The sequence below is a fragment of the Salvelinus alpinus genome, chromosome 10 (genome assembly GCF_045679555.1).
Source record: "Salvelinus alpinus chromosome 10, SLU_Salpinus.1, whole genome shotgun sequence".
Lineage (NCBI taxonomy): Eukaryota > Metazoa > Chordata > Actinopteri > Salmoniformes > Salmonidae > Salvelinus > Salvelinus alpinus.
Genome location: NC_092095.1, coordinates 61,125,119 through 61,149,779, shown reverse-complemented (window position 1 = coordinate 61,149,779; position 24,661 = coordinate 61,125,119). Strand labels below are relative to the sequence as shown.

General features: G+C 46.4%; 2 protein-coding genes across 22 annotated transcripts in view; one reads left to right on the top strand and one right to left on the bottom strand.

Annotated features, from left to right (window-relative positions):
* Nucleotides 1–23,620, bottom strand: part of LOC139532501 (peripheral plasma membrane protein CASK) — a 37,977-nt gene extending 14,357 nt beyond the window's left edge. For 3 of the 21 annotated variants that reach the window (XM_071330171.1, XM_071330184.1, XM_071330176.1), the window contains exons 1-8: nucleotides 22,663–23,617; nucleotides 10,282–10,394; nucleotides 7,342–7,447; nucleotides 7,059–7,136; nucleotides 6,265–6,337; nucleotides 1,168–1,270; nucleotides 887–1,062; nucleotides 564–686 (exon numbers count right to left, since the gene is read on the bottom strand). In XM_071330171.1, coding sequence (XP_071186272.1) covers nucleotides 564–686; nucleotides 887–1,062; nucleotides 1,168–1,270; nucleotides 6,265–6,337; nucleotides 7,059–7,136; nucleotides 7,342–7,447; nucleotides 10,282–10,394; nucleotides 22,663–22,721 — 831 coding nt within the window. In that variant the 5' untranslated portion in view covers nucleotides 22,722–23,617. Of the gene's footprint in view, nucleotides 1–563; nucleotides 687–883; nucleotides 1,063–1,167; nucleotides 1,271–6,264; nucleotides 6,338–7,058; nucleotides 7,143–7,341; nucleotides 7,448–10,281; nucleotides 10,395–22,662 lie in introns of all 21 variants that reach the window. The other 18 variants (XM_071330168.1, XM_071330181.1, XM_071330174.1 and 15 more) reach the window with 12 other exon arrangements.
* Nucleotides 1,573–5,353, top strand: LOC139532502 (probable G-protein coupled receptor 34). The gene is made up of 2 exons (XM_071330191.1): nucleotides 1,573–2,432; nucleotides 3,000–5,353. The coding sequence occupies exon 2, from the start codon at nucleotides 3,044–3,046 to the stop codon at nucleotides 4,259–4,261; it is 1,218 nt and encodes a 405-aa protein (XP_071186292.1). The 5' UTR covers nucleotides 1,573–2,432; nucleotides 3,000–3,043; the 3' UTR covers nucleotides 4,262–5,353.
* Nucleotides 23,621–24,661: the final 1,041 nt, after the last annotated feature.

The window sequence follows — 24,661 nt, the reverse complement described above, 5'->3', positions numbered from 1 at the left end:
TACTTGTCCCTCACAGACAGGTGAATACTTGTCCCTCACAGACAGGTGAATACTTGTCCCTCACAGACAGGTGAATAGCACACTAATAAAGACGAAACACCACAACATAGTTTCCACTCAATAAAGTGGACTGTATTCTCTGGGTTGTGAAAGTAGCTGATGCAGGACTCTGTCTCCTGACAGAGAGGAAGTTATGAGGAAACAACAAACCCAATGTTAGTTTCACATCTGGTTCTAATCATGTGTTACAGTCGGTGTTAAGTGTGTGTCTGCATATTCAGCATCTTGCAGACAGGGCTTTTAGTGTGTGTGCATGCATGTGAATGTGTGTGTGTGTATCAGTGTGTCTGCATATTCAGCATCTTGCAGACAGGGCTTTTAGTGTGTGTGCATGCATGTGAATGTGTGTGTGTGTATCAGTGTGTCTGCATATTCAGCATCTTGCAGACAGGGCTTTTAGTGTGTGTGCATGCATGTGAATGTGTGTGTGTGTATCAGTGTGTCTGCATATTCAGCATCTTGCAGACAGGGCTTTTAGTGTGTGTGCATATGTTTGTTCCCACCTTAAGCCAGGGGTGGTTGAGGGCTTCGTAGACAGTGATCCTCTCTGCGGGGTCCAGCATCAGCATGCGACGCACCAGGTCCTTGGCGCTCTCTGAGATGTGGCTCCACTGGCGTGGGTTCATCTAGAGGGGAGTGTCACACACACACGCTCTCAGATGGATGTAGGGCTGCAGCAACCGAGGGTATGCCAGATACGTTTATCACCTTGGGCACAGTACATACCTGGAGCTTTTCTTTGCTTTGTAGTGTGTGTGTGTGTGTGTGTGTGTGTGTGTGTGTGTGTGTGTGTGTTAGAGGGCAGTTTTGGAAAATCAACTACTACCTTATATTTCCCCTTAATGATAGCCTCAAACAGGCGTTCCTTGGTACCGTAGAAGGGCAGGCAGCCAGACAGCAGGATGAACAGTATGACTCCACAGCCCCACACGTCTACAGGCTTACCATATGGCTCTCTCTTCACCACCTCTGGGGCCATGAAGTGGGGCGTGCCTACTCGACCTGGGGAGAAATGGGGGGTTAGAGTGTGGGTTTACACACAGATACGAGAGAGAGCGAGAGAGGAGAGAATGACAAATACACAGTCCCAGAGTGAATATAGAGTACCTCCTGCCACCAGGCCTGATTCTCCTAGTTGTATGGCCACTCCAAACCCCCCCAGCTTGACAGGAGCTGAGTTCTCCTTAGAGGCCAGCAGGACACAGTGAGGCTACAAGACAGGGAGACAGAGAGACAGGGAGACAGAGAGACAGAGAGACAGAGAGACAGAGAGACAGAGAGACAGAGAGACAGAGAGACAGAGAGACAGAGAGACAGAGAGAGAGAGACAGAGAGAGAGAGACAGAGAGAGAGAGAGAGAGAGAGAGAGAGAGAGAGAGAGAGAGAGAGAGAGAGAGAGAGAGAGAGAGAGAGAGAGAGAGAGAGAGAGAGAGAGAGAGAGAGGGTTTCGGTTCAAGCTTCATAAAAAAGTGCTCCATTTTGTACCATCCTATTGTAGTGATGGACCTAAAGGGTTCCTAGACGGGACAAAGGCAGAGAGCCACCTGCTTTACTGCAGAAACACTCCAACTGTTAGCGAAGAGGAGAGAAGAAAGGAGGACGACGACACTGGACAGATAGAGAGAACACCAGAGAAAGGAGGAAGAGAGGAGACAGGAGAACATAGAGAGAAGAAGAGGTGGAGGATGAGGAGCATAGCGCAGCGCTGGAGTACGTGACAGTCAGGGTGTGTGGTCTCACAGCGCTGGTTTCCTGCCCTACTCTGCACTTCACTTCACACTGGAGGGGGAGGATGGGGTCTGTGGTCTGAGGGTTCTGACGGCTGCTAACAGCTGACAAGGGAGTGGTTGGGGGAGGCGTGAGAGAAGAACATCTCGAGGCACCGAGAGAGCGGACCAGCGTGAGGAAGAGAGAGGAGGAAAGAGCGAGAGAGTGAGAGAAGAACATCTCGAGGCACAGAGAGAGCGGACCAGCGTGAGGAAGAGAGAGGAGGAAAGAGCGAGAGAGTGAGAGAAGAACATCTCGAGGCACAGAGAGAGCGGACCAGCGTGAGGAAGAGAGAGGAGGAAAGAGCGAGAGAGTGAGAGAAGAACATCTCGAGGCACAGAGAGAGCGGACCAGCGTGAGGAAGAGAGAGGAGGAAAGAGCGAGAGAAGGGAGCAGAGCTCAGAGTAACACTCATACTTTTGAGCAAAAGAGACAAAGAAAGAGAAAGGTGTGTAGGAGAGTAACCAGAGAACAGTATCCCACTGAACCTGACAACCAAGGCACAGCAGGACCAGGGCTGTTAAAGGACATGTAACACACACATTCTGGACAGTGGACAGTCAAACTACAGCTGCAGAGTCTCTGACATGGAGGGAATCTGGATGGTGAGTGAGATCCTGTCTTAATAAAAACATCAGTGAACCTGTGTGTGTGAATCTGTCAAAACCACAAGGCATGTTCTTTACTAGGTGGTGAATCCAAAATAGGTCATAGGTACAATAAAATAATTGCATTTAAAAGTAGTGGTAGATTTTTCATGACTTCATCCCTGCTACAGGGGAGATACTTGAAATAGAACATTGTAAAAAGGAAGTGGTGACATTTAAAAACAGATGAGTTCTTTAAGTGCTTTTACAGTGTTTTTTCCAATGCAAACCGCCAAAGTCCTTTCCTGTTAACAGCCGACTCTTCTTTTATGCATTGACATCTCTCTGTTTTTCATCCTTATCAATAACAAAAACCTCTCTCTCTCTCTACCCCCCCCCACCCCCCCCACTCTTCTTTTATGCATTGACATCTCTCTGTTTTTCATCCTTATCAATAACAAAAACCTCTCTCTCTCTACCCCCCCCCACCCCGCCCCCACTCTTCTTTTATGCATTGACATCTCTCTGTTTTTCATCCTTATCAATAACAAAAACCTCTCTCTCTCTACCCCCCCCCACACACAGCACTGAAGATCTGCTGGTCCTAAAGACACCCCAGCTTCAACACAATGACCACTCTTCCCTCCTCCCCCCTTTCCAACACCTCTTTACCTCTGTCCTCCTCTTCCTTCCCCCTCTCCAATGCCACCTATCCCCTCTTTACCTCCTCCTCTCCAAACCAGACCCTATGTAATCTAGATGACGGTGCCCTGCGCCTCCCCCTGGTCTTCTTCTACTCCCTCTTCTTCCTCCTGGGTCTGGTCGGTAATCTCCTGGCCCTGTGGGTCTTCGTCTTCCTCCACTCCAGGAGGAACTCTGTCCGGGTGTTCCTCATCAACGTGGCCATAGCTGACCTGGTGCTCCTGGCCTGCCTCCCCTTCAGAGTCCTCTACCATGCTAATGGCAACCGCTGGGTCCTCGGCCCCCTGGTCTGTAAAGTGGTGGGCAACCTCTTCTACATGAACATGTATATCAGTATCACTCTGCTGGGGTTCATTAGTCTGGATAGGTATGTGAAGCTGAAGGGGCGGGGCGGAGCAGGGAGGGGCCTGGCCAGGAGGCTGAGAGGCGGGGGATGGAGCTGGGTGGCGTGCGGGGCGCTCTGGGGGCTGTCCCTGGCGGCGGCCGTGCCCATGATCGCCATGTCGGAGGGAAACGAGGAACCTGGGAAGTGTTTCCAGTATAAGCAGCGACGTGGGGCGAAGGGGAAGGCTTACTTCAACATGGCTCTGGTGCTGCTGTTCTGGGGGGTGTTCTGCCTGCTGGTGGTCTCCTATGGGAAGATAGCCATGCGCCTCCTCAAGGTGTCCAGGGATAAACCTGACCTCCCCAACGCCCACCGCTATGGTAGCGCCGCCAGGAAATCCTTCTTCGTGCTCTTCCTGTTCACCGTCTGCTTCGGACCCTACCACGCCTTCCGCCCATTCTACGTCCTCTCCCAGGTCAGCCAATCCCCATCCTGCGATTACTTGCGCCTGGTGGACAGGACCAATGAGGTCATGTTGTTGTTCTCTGCCTTCAACGCCGTCCTGGACCCTGTGATGTACTTCCTGTTGTCGGGCTCGGTGCGTAAGGCCGCCGTGAAAGCCCTCGGACAAAGCCTCGGCAACCGGCTCCACTTCCTTAACGACGGGACCTCCAACAGCTCGGTATCAGAGTTCAGACGGACCTCTCTGTCCGTCACCTCCCCCAACACCGTCATTAACCCCTCCCACAAGCCCAGGACCAGCCTCTGTCTGATTAGCCCCACCCTCCGCCCTGGCGCAGCCGTAGTGGCAAAGCAGTGACTTTACAGACTTCATTGTTTTACTTCATGGACTGTAGCTCTATTTACATTGTAATGTATACCATGTACTCAACAACTGATGCATGTGACAAGGGCCAACGTCTTCAACTAGACTCAGTTTCCAAGAATGGAACTGACCAGATGTCCTGAATCAAAGTGATATACACTCCTGTTCAAAAGTTCAGGGTCACAGTCTCAACGCAAAACCCCAGTCTCAACGCAAAACCCCAGTCTCAACGCAAAACCCCAGTCTCAACGCAAAACCCCAGTCTCAACGCAAAACCCCAGTCTCAACGCAAAACCCCAGTCTCAACGCAAAACCCCAGTCTCAACGCAAAACCCCAGTCTCAACGCAAAACACCAGTCTCAACGCAAAACACCAGTCTCAACTAGATAGAGGAACTCTGGACTGAGGAACTCTGCCTAGAAGGGCAGCATCCCGGAGTCGCCTCTTCACTGTGAGGTTGAGACATGTGTTTTGCGGGTACTATTTAATGAAGCTGCCAGTTGCGGACTTGTGTCTGTTTCTCAAACTGTTTCTCAAACTAGACACTAATGTACTTGTCCTCTTGCTCAATTGTGCAACCCTTGCAAAAGGGTTTTCTAAATGATCAATTAGACTTTTAAAATGATAAACTTGGATTAGCTAACACAACGTGCCATCAAATCAAATCAATATTTATTGGTCACATACACATGGTTAGCAGATGTTAATATGAGTGTAGCGAAATGCTTGTACTTCTAGTTCCGACCGTGCAGTAATATCTAACATCTACATGTGAGAAGAGTAATGTAGGGTATGTAAACATTATATAAAGTGGAACACAGGAGTGATGGTTGCTGATAATAGGACTCTGTACGCCTATGTAGATAAATAAAAAAATAAAAAAATACATTTACAACATTAACAATGTCTGCACTGAGAAATTGCTTTTCTTTCAAAGACAAGGACATTTCTAAGGGACCCCGAACTTTTGAATGGTAGTGTAAATGCCTGTGTCTGTCTGTTAACTAATTTTGTCAATAGTATGTGACACAATCATATCTGATATAACACTGTACAAAGCAAATAAATATATACGAATTAAACTCACATGTATATATGTCACCTTGGTGTGAAAACTGAATGGCTGATAAGTGTCACACAGTCCCCTCTACTGATGGTATTAGGTACTACCACTACAGCAGTCTACTACACACCAGCACCATGACACGCACACACACAGGCACCATGACACACACACACACACACACACACACACACACACACACACACACACACACACACACACACACACACACACACACACACACACACACACACACACACACACACACACACACACACACACACACACACACACACACACACACACACACACACACAGGCACCATGACAGACAGACAGAGACACACACACTTCTTACAACCCAAATCACAAGTATTCAAACAGACAAATACACGCACAACAATAAACACACATCTTTCATGAAACACTACATACACTCAACACAGGGGGAAGGTGTAACTTTGTGTAAACACACAGACTGACTTACTGACATTGGTATTAACACACACGCAAAAGCTCCCCTTATCCCCTCTGGGAGTCACCAAATGTGTCTGTTTGTGGGCAGGGCTCGCCCCATCTGGTCTGGCATTGTGGCATACTGTATGTTAGAGAGGTAATCCTATAGTAATCACTGAAGCTGTGCTGTCTGGCCTGTCAAACAGGGTTTCAGCAGGGTTTCCCCTTACACTAAACACTAATCCAGCCCCAGCTTAACTCACCTTCATTACTAGTTAGCCTACTACTACTACAACCCAATGGGCTAAGCTGATGGGTCAGTTATCGTTGGGTTAGTCGATATACACTCAATACAAGGGGACAGACGGTGGATCACCAATGGTTACTTCATTCTGTTTGAAATCAATAGATGCCATTGACAACAGTGCTGTTTCGATAAGGGGTACGTGGTACTGAAGATCTGGGGTAGGGGAGCTTACCTTCACGTCACGGTGAATCACGTTGTTGTCATGGCAATACCGCAGCGCCTCCAAGATCTGTCTCATGTAGTGACTAAAAGACAAGAATGAAGAAAAAAAGGGGGAGAGAGAATGAAGAGGGAGAGAGAATGAAGAGAAAGGGGGAGAATGAAGAGAAAGGGGGAGAGAGAGAATGAAGAGAAAGGGGGAGAGAGAATGAAGAGAAAGGGGGAGAGAGAGAGAGAATGAAGAGAAAGGGGGAGAGAGAGAGAATGAAGAGAAAGGGGGAGAGAGAGAGAGAATGAAGAGAAAGGGGGAGAGAGAGAGAGAATGAAGAGAAAGGGGGAGAGAGAGAGAGAATGAAGAGAAAGGGGGAGAGAGAGAGAATTAAGATAAAGGGGAGAGAGAGAATGAAGAGGAAGGGGGAGAATGAAGAGGAAGGGGGAGAGAAAGAATGAAGAGAAAGGGGGAGAGAGAGAGAGAATGAAGAGAAAGGGGGAGAGAGAATGAAGTGGAAGGAGGAGAGTGAGGGAATTAGCAACGCCACTACTTCTTAGAGAGCTCCATCTAAAAGCACTTCATTACAGGCATGTAGAGTCTCCAAGGTCCTCATCGTCCTACCACTGAATACAAGGCCCCTTACTTCAAATGAGGCCTTCGTTGAAAATGTCAATGTGACGTGCGTGTAACTGGCTACGGCTTCAATGTAGACAAAGTCCACATCAGCCCGCGTCACAATTTCAAAACACAAGTCAGCTCCGTCCATACTAGAGAGGCAGAGAGGAAATAAGGGAACCTAAGAGTCAAGTTTTTACCTGGCTACAGCTTCACTGTAGACAAAACCAGCATCGGCCCGCTTCACAGTCTCAAAACACAGGTCAGCTGTATCCATACTATGTCAGAGAGGTAGAAATCACATAAAACAAAACTTTATTGAATTTGAATTACACCGTTAGTACAGAAAGTCAACAGGGAGGGACCATTCTAGAATATCAAGTAAAATCTAGAACAGAAATTCTAGAATTTAGTCCATTCTAGAATAGAAAGTCAATAGGTGACCATTCAAGAAACAAAATGGCCGAAACACAACCAACTTACAACTCAAAGACCATGTAGAGCATGCCATCGGAGCTGTAGGTTTCTAGTAGCTCTACGATGTGAGGGTGCTTCAGCATGTGACAGATACTGGCCTCTCTCTTCAGATCTGTGGAGGAAACAGGCGAGATAAGAGATGGAAACCATTTTTTCAGTATTGAGATGCATCCGTTTGTCCTCGTTTCCCCTTTTCAACACACTCCTCCTCATCTTGCCCCATAGCTTATAGGTGTGTCCCCTCCCTCTCTTTCTCCTGACCTCTCCACCGCGCTGACCCAGTTGGCAGACTCCAGGCGGAGCGCAGGAGGGAGGTTAAGAGAAGAGGAAACACCTCCGGCGCATGTTACTGTTTTCATTCCCTCTCTTCCCCAACCACATAAACATCAAAGGAGATGAACATGGAGGGGTGCACGTGTGCAGGCAGGGAGAGGCTTGACTGCAGCGCGGGAAGCACACACACACAAGGAAGCAGCAAAGAGCGAAGAACACAGTACACACACACACCCCGAAGAGGAGCAAAATAGTTGAAAAAGCGTTGGGAGGGAAAGTGAAGCTGTGGGAGCTCATGTGGTACTAGAGGCGTCGTCTGGAGTTGGACCCAGTCAGACACACTCTCCTCTGTTCTGCAGCTCACATCACCCAATACAGACCTCATTTACACACTCCCCTCCAGTCTACTAGTCTGCAGAGACTACAAACGTGTGTGCTGTGTTGTGACGGGCCTAACTCATGACGTAAGACCCAGAGACAGAGTCCTTATTCTCTCACTATCTCTGTGTTGAGCCTCTCTCTCTGCATTCCTCGATCTCCGTCGCTCCCTCTCTCTGTCTCTCTCTCTCATACACAGAAGACCAAGAGTACGAGTCAGAGAGAGGAAAACAGAACAGATGATGATACATGGTAGTAACTGAGGGGGGGTATAGTCTAACAGTATGGATTTAGTGGATAGCGCAGCAGGATAGATGTGCTCTCTATACGCACTCATCATTGTTCAATGAAGCCCAGTCTGCTTGCTAACTCAAAATGTCACTGCTCACAATTAACACGACTGGTTTCTGTGAGTTTCTGTAAAACTACAGCGGGAGGGGAGGGAGAGGTTCGTTTCATCGGGGGTCCAATTGTCTTTTCTGCCAGCGCTGTGGGGTTTTAAATGAAAGTGACATTTACGAGTTCCATTCAGCCCAACTCTACAGCTAGAAATCAACCTCTCAGCATTCAAACACACTGGAGGTCCTCTCCCTCTCTCTTCTTCTCCCTCTCTGTTGCTCTACTTCTAACTTTCTCTTTCTCCCCCTCTCTTCTTCTCACTCTCTGATTAGCAGGTATTCTTTCCCTCTATCAGTTTACTAGGTTCTTCCAGACCCTCTATCAGTTTACTAGGCTCTTCCAGACCCTATTTCAGTTTACTAGGTTCTTCTAGACCCTCTATCAGTTTACTAGGCTCTTCCAGACCCTCTATCAGTTTACTAGGCTCTTCCAGACCCTCTATCAGTTTACTAGGTTCTTCCAGACCCTCTATCAGTTTACTAGGTTCTTCCAGACCCTATATCAGTTTACTAGGTTCTTCCAGACCCTCTATCAGTTTACTAGGCTCTTCCAGACCCTCTATCAGTTTACTAGGCTCTTCCAGACCCTCTATCAGTTTACTAGGCTCTTCCAGACCCTATATCAGTTTACTAGGCTCTTCCAGACCCTATATCAGTTTACTAGGCTCTTCCAGACCCTCTATCAGTTTACTAGGCTCTTCCAGACCCTCTATCAGTTTACTAGGTTCTTCCAGACCTTCTATCAGTTTACTAGGTTCTTCCAGACCCTATATCAGTTTACTAGGTTCTTCCAGACCCTCTATCAGTTTACTAGGCTCTTCCAGACCCTATTTCAGTTTACTAGGTTCTTCCAGACCCTCTATCAGTTTACTAGGCTCTTCCAGAGCCAGACGCTATATCAGTTTACTAGGTTCTTCCAGACCCTCTATCAGTTTACTAGGTTCTTCCAGACCCTCTATCAGTTTACTAGGTTCTTCCAGACCCTCTATCAGTTTACTAGGTTCTTCCAGACCCTCTATCAGTTTACTAGGTTCTTCCAGACCCTCTATCAGTTTACTAGGCTCTTCCAGACCCTATATCAGTTTACTAGGTTCTTCCAGACCCTATATCAGTTTACTAGGTTCTTCCAGACCCTATATCAGTTTACTAGGTTCTTCCAGACCCTATATCAGTTTACTAGGTTCTTCCAGACCCTCTATCAGTTTACTAGGTTCTTCCAGACCCTCTATCAGTTTACTAGGTTCTTCCAGACTCTATTTCAGTTTACTAGGCTCTTCCAGACCCTATATCAGTTTACTAGGCTCTTCCAGAGCCAGATCTCTATTTCAGGTTTACTAGGCTCTTCCAGAGCCTTCCAGACCAGACTCTATTTCAGTTTACTAGGCTCTTCCAGAGCCAGACTCTATTTCAGTTTACTAGGCTATTCCAGACCCTCTATCAGTTTACTAGGTTCTTCCAGAGCCAGACTCTATATCAGTTTACTAGGCTCTTCCAGAGCCAGACTCTATTTCAGTTTACTAGGCTATTCCAGAGCCAGACTCTATATCAGTTTACTAGGCTCTTCCAGACCCTCTATCAGTTTACTAGGCTCTTCCAGAGCCAGAATCTATATCAGTTTACTCAACAATCCCTCTTTATTACGCTATCAATATTTTCACACACAATTCTGTCTTTCCATTTCCTTATGATCCTGTCCTTGGCTCCTGGGCCCAGCTCTGACCAGAGCATCACAGATGGCACACCATGAACGCCAAAACCCAGGGCACTGCCACCACAGTGTGACACACACACACACACAGAACAGCATGACATGGCAGGAAACTGCATGGAAAGTTAGTATGCATCAGCGATTTACCCACACACACACACACAGCGCACGAGTGTGACTCTTCCTTACCCTCTGTGCTGAGGCCAGGGCTGGAGGTGAAACTGGCCACATCTACGATCTTCACTGCAAACTGCTGCCCTGTGTCCCTGTTGATACAGCGCCTCACCACACTGAAGGGACCCCTGGAAGACAGAAACCATAGTGGGTTAGTCACGTTTCTCTCACACACACACACACACACACGCATACATACACACACGTGCACATGCGCGCGCACATACGCGCGCGCACACACACGCGCGCGCACACATACGCATATATGCGCACATATACATACACACATACACATCACGCACCAGATCATATATCTGGCACCTTTACATTCTCTCTCTTCGTCCCTGTAGGCCTTCAGTAATCACAGTGCAGTAACAATAACCCAACAGCCATGAACAGTAGGTCGTGGCAGTGGGCACAGCCCTGGATATGATGGAGCCTAATGCTGGAGATGTAGCAGCTAGCGGCGTAGCCTAGCCTCCTCTCCTCTGCCTGGGGAATCACAGAGCAGTGGTGAGCACAGCTGTGAAGACGAAAATAAAAGCCCCATTACAGAGGCCTCGAGGCAGGGAGAAATAGCATTGCTGACAGGGGCCTTGGACCAGGGTGGTGGGTTAGGGTTGAGGATATGATAAGGCAGGGAAGTGTACTGGGCAAGGTTGTAAATCCCAAAGGGACTGTGGGGCACACACACACACACACACACAGGAAAAACAGTAGTAGAGGAAATAAACCTAGACCAAACACACACATTTACACACTTGTGCACACACACACACACACCCTCGCACTCAAGTCCCCACTGCACACAGTGCTCAGCTGTTCCACTCAGTATAATCTTAAAGGCTGTGGCACTGATGCTGACAGAGACGCGTGACTGAAAGGCATCTGTCAGCACACACACAGAAATAGAGCCATCACTAAACAGCAATGCATAAAACTCAGTGGCAGGGATTTCAACTCCATCAAAACAGAGTTAAGGCTAATTCATAAAAGTATCCAATAGAATTGGCCTACAATTCGAAATCCTATAAATACTAACCAATAGGTAGGGGGTTACAGCCACCATGTGTGGGCCTCTCCTACTATGATGATTAACCCGGCTATCTGCCTCTGGGTGGGGGGGAAGAGTGGAGGCTCTGTGAAGACTGACCCATATGCTAAAGAAAATATCCCCCAGACATTACTTGATCTGTGAAAACAGTGCGAGACTCCCTAAACCCCCCACTCCGGTGGGGTTGAAAGTGGAGGTCGACCGATTAATCGGAATGGACGATTAATTAGGGCCGATTTCAAGTTTTCATAACAATCGGAAAACGGACTGTCGTTGCTCCAACGTGTACCTAACCATAAACATCAATGCCTTTCTTAAAATCAATACACAGAAGTATATATTTTTTAAACCTGCATATTTAGCTAAAAGAAATCCAGGTTAGCAGGCAATATTAACCAGGTGAAATTGTGTCACTTCTCAGGGTATATGCAACAGTTTGGGCCGCCTGGCTCATTGCGAACTAATTTGACAGAATTTTACGTAATTATGACATAACATTAAAGGTTGTGCAATATAACAGGAATATTTAGACTTATGGATGCCACCCGTTAGATAAAATACGGAACAGTTCCGTATTTCACTGAAAGAATAAACGTTTTGTTTTCGAGATGATAGTTTCCGGATTCGACCATATTAATGACCTAAGGCTCGTATTTCTGTTTGTTATTATGTTATAATTAAGTCTATGATTTGATAGAGCAGTCTGACTGAGCGATGGTAGGCACCAGCAGGCTCGTAAGCATTCATTCAAACAGCACTTTCGTGCGTTTTGCCAGCAGCTGTTTATGACTTCAAGCCTATCAACTCCCGAGATTAGGCTGGTGTAACCGATGTGAAATGGCTAGCTAGTTAGCGGGGTGCGCGCTAACAGCGTTTCAAAAGTCACTCGCTCTGAGACTTGGAGTAGTTGTTCCCCTTGCTCTGCATGGGTAACGCTGCTTCGAGGGTGGCTGTTGTCGATGTGTTCCTGGTTCGAGCCCAGGTAGGGGCGAGGAGAGGGACGGAAGCTATACTGTTACACTGGCAATACTAAAGTGCCTATAAGAACATCCAATAGTCAAAGGTATATGAAATACAAATGGTATAGAGAGAAATAGTCCTATAATTCCTATAATAACTACAACCTAAAACGTCTTACCTGGGAATATTGAAGACTCATGTTAAAAGGAACCACCAGCTTTCATATGTTCTCAAGTTCTGAGCAAGGAACTTAAACGTTAGCTTTCTTACATGGCACATATTGCACTTTTACTTTCTTCTCCAACACTTTGTTTTTGCATTATTTAAACCAAATTAAACATGTTTCATTATTTATTTGAGGCTAAATTTATTTTATTGATGTATTATATTAAGTTAAAATAAGTGTTCATTCAGTATTGTTGTAATTGTCATTATTTAAATAAATAAATAAAAAATTTAAAATGTATTTGTAAACGGCCGATTAATCGGTATCGGCTTTTTTTTGGTACTCCAATAATCGGTATCGGTATCGGCGTTGAAAAATCAGAATCGGTCGACCTCTAGTTGAAAGACAGCCCTGGCTGACAGACGTTTATCTCCTTAAGACAAAGGCTCAAGCCGAAAAACAACCACTGGTTCACCTCCATCTTAGCTCCAGCCTAACGTGTAACACTGGTTCCCTTGCCCCCTAGCTCCACCCTAACGTGTAACACTGGTGCCATTCCCCCCTAGCTCCACCCTAACGTGTAACACTGGTGCCATTCCCCCCTAGCTCCTTCCTACGGTGTAACACTGGTTCCATTCCCCCCTAGCTCCTTCTAAGGTGTAACACTGGTTCCATTCCCCCCTAGCTCCACCCTAACGTGTAACACTGGTTCCATTCCCCCCTAGCTCATCCCTACGGTGTAACACTGGTTCCCTTCCCCCCTAGCTCCTTCCTACGGTGTAACACTGGTTCCCTTCCCCCCTAGCTCTTTCTAAGGTGTAACACTGGTTCCATTCCCCCCTAGCTCCTCCCTACAGTGTAACACTGGTTTCCTTCCCCCCTAGCTCATCCCTACAGTGTAACACTGGTTCCCTTCCCCCCTAGCTCCTTCCTACGGTGTAACACTGGTTCCCTTCCCCCCTAGCTCCTTCTAAGGTGTAACACTGGTTCCATTCCCCCCTAGCTCCTCCCTACGGTGTAACACTGGTTTCCTTCCCCCCTAGTTCCCCCCTACGGTGTAACACTGGTTTCCTTCCCCCCTAGCTCCTCCCTACGGTGTAACACTGGTTCCATTCCCCCCTAGCTCCTCCCTACGGTGTAACACTGGTTCCATTCCCCCCTAGCTCCTCCCTACGGTGTAACACTGGTTTCCTTCCTCCCTAGTTCCTCTCTACGGTGTAACACTGGTTTCCTTCCTCCCTACGATGTAACACTGATTCCATTCCCCCCTAGCTCCTCCCTAAGGTGTAACACTGGTTTCCTTCCTCCCTAGCTTCTCCCTATAGTGTAACACTGGTTTCCTTCCTCCCTAGCTTCTCCCTATAGTGTAACACTGGTTTCCTTCCCCCTAGTTCCTCCCTACGGTGTAACACTGGTTTCCTTCCTCCCTAGCTTCTCCCTACGGTGTAACACTGGTTTCCTTCCTCCCTAGCTTCTCCCTATAGTGTAACACTGGTTTCCTTCCCCCCTAGCTTCTCCCTACGGTGTAACACTGGTTCCATTCCCCCCTAGGTCCTTCTAAGGTGTAACACTGGTTTCCTTCCCCCCTAGCACATCCCTACGGTGTAACACTGATTTCCTTCCCCCCTAGCCCCTCCCTACAGTGTAACACTGGTTTCCTCCCCCCCTAGCTCCTCCCTACAGTGTAACACTGGTTTCCTTCCTCCCTAGCTTCTCCCTATAGTGTAACACTGGTTTCCTTCCCCCCTAGCTCCTCCCTAAGGTGTAACACTGGTTCCCTTCCACCCTAAAGCCCTTCTACGGTGTAACACTGGTTCCATTCCCCCCTAGTTCCTCCCTACGGTGTAACACTGGTTTCCTTCCCCCCTAGCTCCTCCCTAAGGTGTAACACTGGTTCCCTTCCACCCTAAAGCCCTCCTATGGTGTAACACTGGTTCCATTCCCCACTAGTTCCTCCCTACGGTGTAACACTGGTTTCCTTCCCCCCTAGCTCCTCCCTAAGGTGTAACACTGGTTCCCTTCCACCCTAAAGCCCTCCTATGGTGTAACACTGGTTCCATTCCCCACTAGTTCCTCCCTACGGTGTAACACTGGTTTCCTTCCCCCCTAGCTCCTCCCTAAGGTGTAACACTGGCTCCCTTCCACCCTAAGCCCTCCTATGGTGTACGCAGACTGAAGGGATAGGTTGTAAGAAATAAGGTGTGGGCTACACCTAGCCTTCATATGGGTTTTGATTTCATTCTACCATAGAGTTAACACCTAGGTCTGCAAACACTGAAGTGGTATGGAATGGATGCCAGGGGATGGGTGTAGTATTGGACTGGACTAGTATTGCCCAGCCTAAATGTCAATAAAACTCCCATTATCTCCATGACACTGTGATGAGCCAAAAGCCAGGTGAACTCGGTTGGGTGCGAGGTCAATTTCATCTTAAATAAGATCAAGAATTCAAATATCCTCACAGAAGATGATAGACTAGCTGCCCAATTTGAATTTGTGAATCGAATTGCAATTCATCTCCCTAGTTGTCAAATGTAGACTGAGTGAGTTCAAATGGAATTGACCCCGCCAAACCCCCCACCCCTGGAAGGCGCCAAGGCAAGCGATCACACGCAGGAGTGTCATTCCACGGGGAAGGACTGTGAGAAAGGAGCGAGAGGGTAGGCACGCTTTGATGATATAGGCACAGCTGTGCTCGCAACATGGGCCCCCTCCCACGTTCAGCAATGCCCTGCAGTGTTTTAGTATTACCCGTTAGCACCTGACCACCTTCTCACATTACCTCGGATGGGAACTAGAATGCCATTAGAGAGAAACGAGAGCGAATGGGAGAGATAGAAGGAACTGAGGTAGCCTAGTAGCCGAAGAAAGCCAAGAGTCGAGACAGGTCGTGAGTAGGAACGTTTAAACGAAATCCTTAACGTAAAAAAAAAATCCCTAAACGGAATAACAATATGTTTTATTACCCACAAAATTATAATCGCGGTGCAGCTGGCTCGCCTACTCTTTCTCTTCGCTAATGATGCGAGTTCTCTCTTCGGTCTGTTGCATGTAGAATATCCTAGCCTATTCATTGAGGATAGGCCCTGCTTTACAAGAAATCGCAAAATACAGCATTCTATTGCGAGATACTGCTTTTGATTGCCGATAGATAGGCCTAGAAGACGGTTCTGACTCCGTCTGCCTGGTGGCTGACCTGCCTATACAGTGCCCCCTCCCATCTCTCTCCGTCCCTCGCTAGCTCGCTATGAAAGATGCGAGTGTTTGTTCTCACAAGTACGGCAACTAATCAGTCTTGTTTTCTTTCTACTAAATGTCTCGGTAAATGTCACGGTATTTAACAAACTTTAAAGTACTTTATTTAGGAGTGATCTGTTCGCAGGCAGTAGGTAGGCAGGCAGGCAGCTCGATATTATTTGATTGACAGTTCTGGTGGCCTAGTGATGGATGTTAGCCCCCATTCAGAAGCACAGATCCTTTACAAATACAATTCCCGTTCAGTAGCGCTTTGAAACCATCTCCAGAGAAGGTTTCGTGTCGGTATTTAAAAAGCTGTAGTGTACCCTTACATACATGCCGTAGCCGAGGCGCTTTCAATGGTATATGACTGCGGTAGATTTAACGTCATTGCCCGGCACTAGCGGTCATAATTGGGACCGTTATTCTACATTGTGAAATTTGTATGATTTTTCCCCTTATCGTTTTAACGGAAACACGATTTAAAGAACTGATGTTTAAATGGCAGTTTAACCCTTAAGCACAATTGTCAATTTGTCACACCCCTAGTGAGTAGTAAGGGAACTGTCCATTGAGGTAGGCTAAGAATGTGACTCATACTTACTCTTTTCGTGTCAGAGTCCGATTACAGTCCAATGATGGTGTTAGAAACAACGAGGCGGAGTTCATTTAACTCGTCCCCGGATGCCAAAACTGTGTACACACTAATTGCACCGAAAAGCTTCTAAAATGCCAAGTGGCTGTTGTGGAAGAAAACACACAGCCCTAAATATTTGCTTGGTTTAATTTACTGGTTACTTGAAGAGAACAACCTTTTGAATATTTATAGAGGGCAATTAGGATTCCTCCTGCTGTACCGGAGTGCATCTGAAATTCACAGGCCAAAATACCTCCAGGACATTAAGCCAGTCTCAGAGCAGAGATTTCCACTTCTCTCCCAGACTCCAGAAGGGTAGGGGGCCTGAGGAGGAACTTGGGACCCCCAAACACTCATGTAGTCAGAGCCGAACTACCAATTAGATGCACCCAACCATCATGTTTCTTTAACCTACACCATCCCTTTCAGAATCCGATTGTGTTATGTAAGAGGGGATAGTATGTAGGTAGGAAAGGAGGAGGAACGAAGGAAAGAGGAAAGCAGGTGAATGTACATAGGGATGTAAAGAGAGAGAGGAAGGAAGGAAGAAATTAGGAGGAAATAAATAAAAAATGGGGCACTTTTTGGGAAATAACCAGAGTCAGACACTGGAGGCCCAGGAGCCCTTAGACAAGCAGAGACCAAATTCAATATCACCTCCGAGTCCCCTGTTCTCAAAGCAGTCAACAAACCCATCTGTAAGAATAAATCAGCCAGGCCAAACTCCCCAGAGTCCACACTCTGTTAGGAGCTGACCACACACTTCCTGAGAAATAGTGAGGACAAGAAACAACGAGAGAAGAGAAAGTTAGATGGAATGTAGAATTCTGAGAAGCGCCTCGGGAGGTGTGGGCAGACGGAGATTCTTGCCAGCATGCCTAGAGTCAGTTACATCATCTCATCATAATGGCTGAGGTGGAGGCTGGAGGGAGGGAGAACAGATCGTAGACCTGTAGATGAGGGTGTAGGCTAAACTGTCTGAATGACTGGGCCCAAGACACATGCACAGTACGGGAAAGACGGTGAAGGGTTTGTTATGCTTGTTCAGGGATAGCTTAGCCTTCGTATGTTCTATCAGTAACAAATGAACTGAGTGTTATGGTTGCTCAGAGAACCCATTAGAGGCTATAAAACACACACAAATGGTAGTTAGCTTAACATGTAGCAAGTGTGTGTATTGTATGTAGAGCTACGAATGAATTAAGAAAAACTGCAAACAAATCATTTAAAAAAATGCTTACATTTAATGAGCTCAATGCGATCCAAAGCATTAAAACGTAGGCTAGGAGTTGATGTTTAATTAGCTGAGCCAACGCGAGTTAGAGTACTGATCACTCCACCAGTTCCCAGCCATTCTGACAATATTCCAATCCTTCCTGGCTCTAATGAGTACCCCAGAGCCAGAATGAAGAGCCGCGTGTGATTCCAGTTGCACTTGTCTGCATTACTATTCCCATGCAGAGAGAATCATTATGAGCAGAGACGGCTCAAATTACCCACGCCTCGCCCATCCCCTTCAACTGGAGCTTAAATGCCCGGCCTGAGCACGTCACTGTGTTTACTGAAATTTAACACACACAATGGGCTAATAGGTAGGATTGCATAACCTGTTTGCGTGAGCTTTACTTCCCTCAGATTGATAAGGATGCAGTGGAGAGTGAGGCCTTGTGCCATCCTTTGTTAGAATAATGTCTGAACAGGCAATGAGCCTTAGTTCACTGCTCATTTACAGGGTCACGCCTTGACTACTGTGCTTTGTTCAATCTGTTTATTCTGATTGTGCATTTGTTTCGAAATTATTCAGACTAAATTGGAAGATATAACATTTTAAAAAGGTTTGCTTCCAAAAGCCCCAGTAGGCTTCTACCAATGGTACTGCAGTAGACAAATAGCTTAGCAATAGGTCTGAGTTACTCATAATGTCTAACAATACTCTCAAAAGGGTGTCCCTCCACATCTCCTTTTTACTTTCTTAAAGGAGGAAAGGAGAGGAGAGCCTGGCACTAGCTGGCTGTCAGCCAACTGTGTATGGATCCGGAGGAACTTGATTCCTACAGAGCCAGGGGGGAAGAGGGGGAATGGTTCCATTCTGGTCGATTCAGAATGTTCTAGATAGTGAGACTGAACACCCCATTCAGCTAAGCGTACAGTAAGCTACACCTCAGAGAACAATTAACTTAGTGTAGTAGTCAACTAGCAGGTTGCAGGTCATCCTCAGAGCTTGACCCTACTGGCAATCCTCCCCACCCACCCAGTCATCTCCCTTGACTCCTACATAAGCAGGATCTGAGAGAGGGGAGTGCAGGCAGGGACTACAATAGAAGTGTCTGTGTTGGTGGGGGATAATTGGTCTGACGTACATGTTTACAAGGGGAAAATATCAAGGGTCAACTGGTGAGTAAAGACAAGAGATGAGCATGTCTAAATGGGAGTGCTCATTCTCATTCTTCAGAATGGATCCCTTTTCCTGCCAGATGCTTTAGACATGCTGTACTGGGGGTTTTCATAGATTAAATGTTGTGAGATACTGAACAAGATCTGGAAGCAAGTGCTATGTTTAAGCAATAAGGCCCGAGGAGGTGTGGTATATGGCCAATATACCATGGCTAAGGGCTGTTCTTATGCACGACGCAACGCAGAGGTATATTGGCCATACATCACAAACCCCCGAGGTGACTTATTGCTATTATAAACTGGTTAACAACGTAATTAGAGCAGTAAACTGAAATGTTTTGTCATAGCCGTGGTATACGTCATAGCCGTGGTATACGGTCTGATATACCACGGCTTTCAGCCAATCAGCATTCAGGGCTCGAACCACCCAGTTTCTTAAACGAGATTAGGTAGAAATAACAGAGAGATTAAACGACTCCTCCAGCTCAGGAACTGAGCCGAAACAAAGGCTCAGTCGTCCCAAAGGCCTTCTGCCAACCCCAAACCTCCACACTGTCTGCCAACCTTAGACAAATTATAGCAGAGGTGTTTGGATGTGTGCGTGTAGTAGCCCGAAACTATTCCCTCATCAGCTAACACGAACACCTGCATATGTCGCTGGTTGACATGGCTATTTACACTATACTAGCCGCTGTCTGTAGCATGTCACACCTACTTTGGGAAGTATCACCACACCATTTCAATCATTCACAGATCTACAGTGTCAGTCAAATGTCTCCCTCGTCAAACAAAATGTCTTGTTATAGCTCACAAACCTCCTCAGAGGGCTACAGGCCACGTGTGAAGTGAGCATTCTATTGACAGTTATTTTTAAGGCTACAGATCTCGTGAAAACACATCTAGACTATATTAGTTACTTATGGAAATGGTGATTCTCAGAGCCATGCATGGAAGCATAGGCAACACTAGAAGCGAAACAGAAAAATGACTGGCTGTAAAATCGCATCCTACTAAGCACAGCTGCCACTTGGCGACAAACATTTGTTGCCGTGTCAACGCCGCTTTAGACGTCCCTGACAATACAGACCCTTGAGCCGCGATAACAGCACGTCTTCAGTTCATTGAACACTCCCCATGAACTACCAAGGGAACAAAAACGTCTGAACCAATGTGAACCAAAGGGAGCAAGGGATAGCAGGAGAGGAGTTCTTCTAAGCCTCTGTTCTTTGGTTCCCTAGCTCTTCTTGACAGTGAGTGTGGTTTACAAAAATTGGAGGTCAGCCCTGGAGTCCGCTGGCATTAGTTATATATCCAGCCTCGGGGCAATCCTATTTCGAACCCTCCATTGTCTCCAACGATCTTCCTCAGCATCCCCTCCCTTCATCCTGGGCTGAGGAAAATGATCCCCAGCTTTCTGCAGGAGAGGCTGGCAGAGTTCTCTACCTAAAAGACACTGGCTGGTACTCAGTGCTTTTGTCTGACAATCACTTCACTGTCAGAAACTAGGCTGCGTCGCTGGTGGAGAGGATTCATTTGGAATCGTGCTTTTTGTTCGGCTTTCTTTCACAAAGCTGGGACATAAATCAAGTTTATTGGAAAAGATTTGCTTCACTAAACAGAACCTGGTGATGTACAGTGAAATAAATAAGGTAGTGTAGCTGTTTTGGTGAAAGACGCCCTTGTGCCCTGACAACTATGAGTGAGAAAGGAAATATGAAAGGAGGAACAAATGACTTTGGGAAGGGGAAGGTAGGAGGCCATGAAGCCCTTTCTGATCATGGTGATAACATGGTCATGGTGTAGGCTCCTCTGACTAGAGGCCCTCTCTGTGTTACTGCACAAAGGTAGGCCCCGGGCGGCTACTTATTTACCAGCTGTCCCAAGACCAGTATTGTCACCCACCACATGCCGTCTAACACCAGGACTGGGTAAAGTAGACCAGATCCTAGATCCGTCACTGAGTGAGGAGTAAACGGAAGCAGAGAGCTCCCCAAACAAAGAGTAGAGCCTGAGGGGCTGAAGAGCAATCAGCATGTGTCTCAGCCTGGACCCTAATGGACCCACGGGTCTCGATTGAGCGTAGAGGGGGAGGGGAGCTAGGCCAGCTCCAAGACTACAGCAGCCTGCCTGCCCGGTCTTCATATGAAGGGGTGTGATCATCAGCCACAACAATAGAAATCTGGGGTAAAGGGGGTATTGGTTGGTGTGGGTGGTAGTTTCAATACATTTAAATCTGGATTTCCAGACTAATCTGTGAAAATGACATAGTTGTAAGCTATGTGAGGGCAAACGAGGTCTGCACCAAATAGAAGAGGCCCTCTTCAATCAACAACCTTCTTCCTGCACGAATGTGTGTTAGGATTTATGTGCTTTATAAATCAATGTTAATAGTGTGAAATGGATAGAAAACTGAACTGCTTCTAGGCCTATCAGTTATCTCAGTGTTGGAACTGGGAATGCTTTAAACATTTGTTCACTTATTCTGGAAATCTGATAACCGGTTTTTACTGAATTGGCCTAAACCCAGAGTTGCCTCTTTAGATTTTAGACTAATTGTCAATCCAGGGTAAAATTAGGTTGCCTCCTAAATCTCTTTGTAAGACAAATCCGGGCTAAATAGATCAGGGATAAACATGATCAGTAACTGCGTGTGCAATGCTTAAAAGTCCATCAACAATAGGATTGGCCACCTCTGGTTGGTGGGGATCAATAGACTGGTCTGCAATTGACAGGGCAGGGACAATGACTAGCAGTGCATGGTGATATCAGAACACCGGTGCAGACATAGAACACAGCAGTATACCCAAAACACTGAATGTGACTATTCTGTTGAACAAGTTCCATCCTCCCCAGGAGCCTATGCTCCTTCTCTTAAAGTAGGATCAAGAAGTAGTGTGTGACGTCATCACAATGACAATCTGCAGCCTGTGTCTTGTCCCAAATGGCCAATGATACTAAATGATTGACTGTAATTACCCTGCATCTGAATCTGAGAGAAGAGTGTAGTGGTGTTGACAGTAGTACTTGTGGAGATCGTTATAGACCTAGCTGTAGTAGCCAAGCACGTTTACATTTCAACCCAAAACTATGAATGGCCCAGCTTTTAAACGTATAGCACCTCTGTTCCAAACCACTAATGAGTCACTATGCCTATGTGTAGTAAAATAATATGTTATATTGTCATATACACCAGATAGGTGCCATGAAATGTGTTGTTTTACAGGGTCAGCCATAGTAGTACAACACCCCTGGAGAAAATTAGGGTTAAGTGCCTTGCTCATGGGCACATTGTCAGATTTCCCACCTTGTCGGCTCGGGTATTCGAAGGAAACAGTGACCTTTCAGTTACTGGCCCAACGCTCTAACCGCTAGGATACCTGTCGCCCAGTACCACCTCATCAAAATAATGTGTCTATCTGACAAAGCTGAATGGATGCACAAAACATGAATGAAAATGATCTAGATATGGAAATTTTTTGAATATGTGTGAGCCAATGAACTTCCGTTTTGATCAGATATATTCTCTCCTGCCATGTTAAATGAAGATATCCTGCCCAGCTCAAACAATGCACTCGGCTCTTGATCTAAACAGGGGCTTCACCATACATTATTGGGCCTCACCCAATCAAACTAACAAGTCAGTAGGCCTAACTGGTTTCCCATATATTCAACAGTTTATGCAATCGTGTTACATGCTTATTGAACTAGTTACTGTGTAAGTGATTTTACATAGGCCTGACAATAGATGGGTAGTGTGAGGTTTTGTATGACCAACTCACCTACAAGTAGGCCAAGTAAAACAGCTGTCATGATGGTGGTGGCAATTCATATTTGTAAGGCAAATGCTTCCATTCGGGAAAAAACAGGCAGGCAGACACGCAATACAATGCAAACAAGAGGTTTCATTTATTATCATTGTTCAGTTCATAAACATCTGCTGACACTTACTTCCCAATCACCTCGCACAGCTCGTAGACATCCTCGAAAAGCACGTCGTCGTCCGCCATGGTCCAAAGCAAACGGGGATGCTACCCCCGTGAAATTCGCCCCACACGGTATTATTTGTAGAGAAGCCAATGGCCTCAAGTGTACAGCTCTGACTGATCCTTGTTGGGGGAGAGGGGGAACTGCCACGGAATACCCCAGCAAGCTCTCAGAATTCCAATGGTCGAATAATTCTAGTTTCCTAAATTAATTTCCCAAATGGAAAACCGATGGAGAAGGTAATGTTAGCCCGTTAGCTAGAGCGCCAAGTTACATGCGCTGGGTTTAGCTCGACCGTTTTTGACACTCCTCGGCCCCACCTTCTCCTTCTCTCCCGGCTGGTTAATCCCACGACCAGACCCGAGGACGCGGGATTTATCAACCGTTTGCACAAAACACACCGCTTTGCATGCCCCGTGATTGTATTTTCGGTTAATGCCTACCAGATGCCTCTTCTTGGTCGATGCATCCGATGATGCCCCAGCCCGAGTAGGCAGCTTGCTCCCCCGCAAGCTAGCTGGCTAACTATAAAATGGTTGGCTATCTCCTAGCAATCTGGATTTATTTTACCGTTTGAAATAGCTTGCTAGCGCCGTTATTGCGCTGAGCACACCCAACGTATCACATATGTCTTGGAATATTACCGCACATGCAAAACAAGGTTGCAGCTACATGATCTTAAATCAAAGACCTTCATGCTTATCTCGTAAAATGTGCATCCATGTATATTTCGTTGGTATGTTGAAAATAAAATGATATTATTTCGTATTCCAGTCTCCTTCGAGCACCGTTACTCCAATTTTTACGCTGTCTCGGATGCTGCTCCTCCGGCTTCCAGAAATGGAAGACTCCTCCCTCTCTAGGTTATGAAACTGGTATGTGGAGAGCCATAATGGCTTCGTAGGCGCGCTCAGACTCTTTGCTAATTCCAATGCCACTTGAGCCAACATGACGTTCAGGGCGCCACCCTCCAAGTCCCCCAAGGCGCAGTTTCCTAATCGGTTTCACACTCCCCATTCCACCAATCCACGGTCGCATTCAATGCACCGCGCGCACGCGTTGACACCATCAAAAGCCCATCACCTTACGTCAGCGTTTCCACAATCCTTTCACTGCCCTCGAAATAATATTTATCTTGTATTGTGTATTAATTATTACTTTCCATCTGATACAGATTTGTCCGGACCAGTATTGCACGTCTATAAATAAGGGTATCAAAAAAGGACCAGCATCCATAACAGCATTGGAAACACAGGAGTTGACTATTGGAAATATATGAACATTTTTGAATATTAGCAAATGCCCTATTTCTATAAGCCCTTGTTGCCATGCATTAAAAAAGCAAGTACAACCAGATTCCTGCAAGTGATGGCATCACATTGGCTGGACATTCTTTTGCTCTGCCTCAACATAAACTGGCCTATGCCCCCGGCAGGAGATGAGATTTGAAGTGATGTCTGTTGTTCAGGTGTGCATCGAGAGATACTTTCTAATAATAAGTGATAAGAGACCTGACAGATATTAGACCTGTTAGGCATAGTCATGTCACAGCCACATCCTGGATCTGTCACATTTGCCTCTCTGCTAAATGTATCCAGCAGCCTAGTGCTTACAGGGAGGGGCTGGTTCTATCTGTGGAGTTGCATCGGATGCTGTCTGATAAGAATTAAACAAAATTGCTAACTTGTTGTTATAAAAGTGTATATAAAATGTATGTATATGTAGCAGAAAAGCTGTAAAAATTTTAAAAGATATGTGTCCTCCGAAGAGGGGGGTGATGGATGGGTTAATAAAACATTAAAATAAGGTGCCTAGTGGTTCTTGTACTATTGAATCCCAAAGAAACAACCATGTAGCCTAAGTCATAGGTTATTGCAATATAACTACCATTCTACCATTTTCAGTAAATACCTGGTAATTCATTGGCTTAATGGCAGTGAATGACTGCTTTGCTTTTGACTGA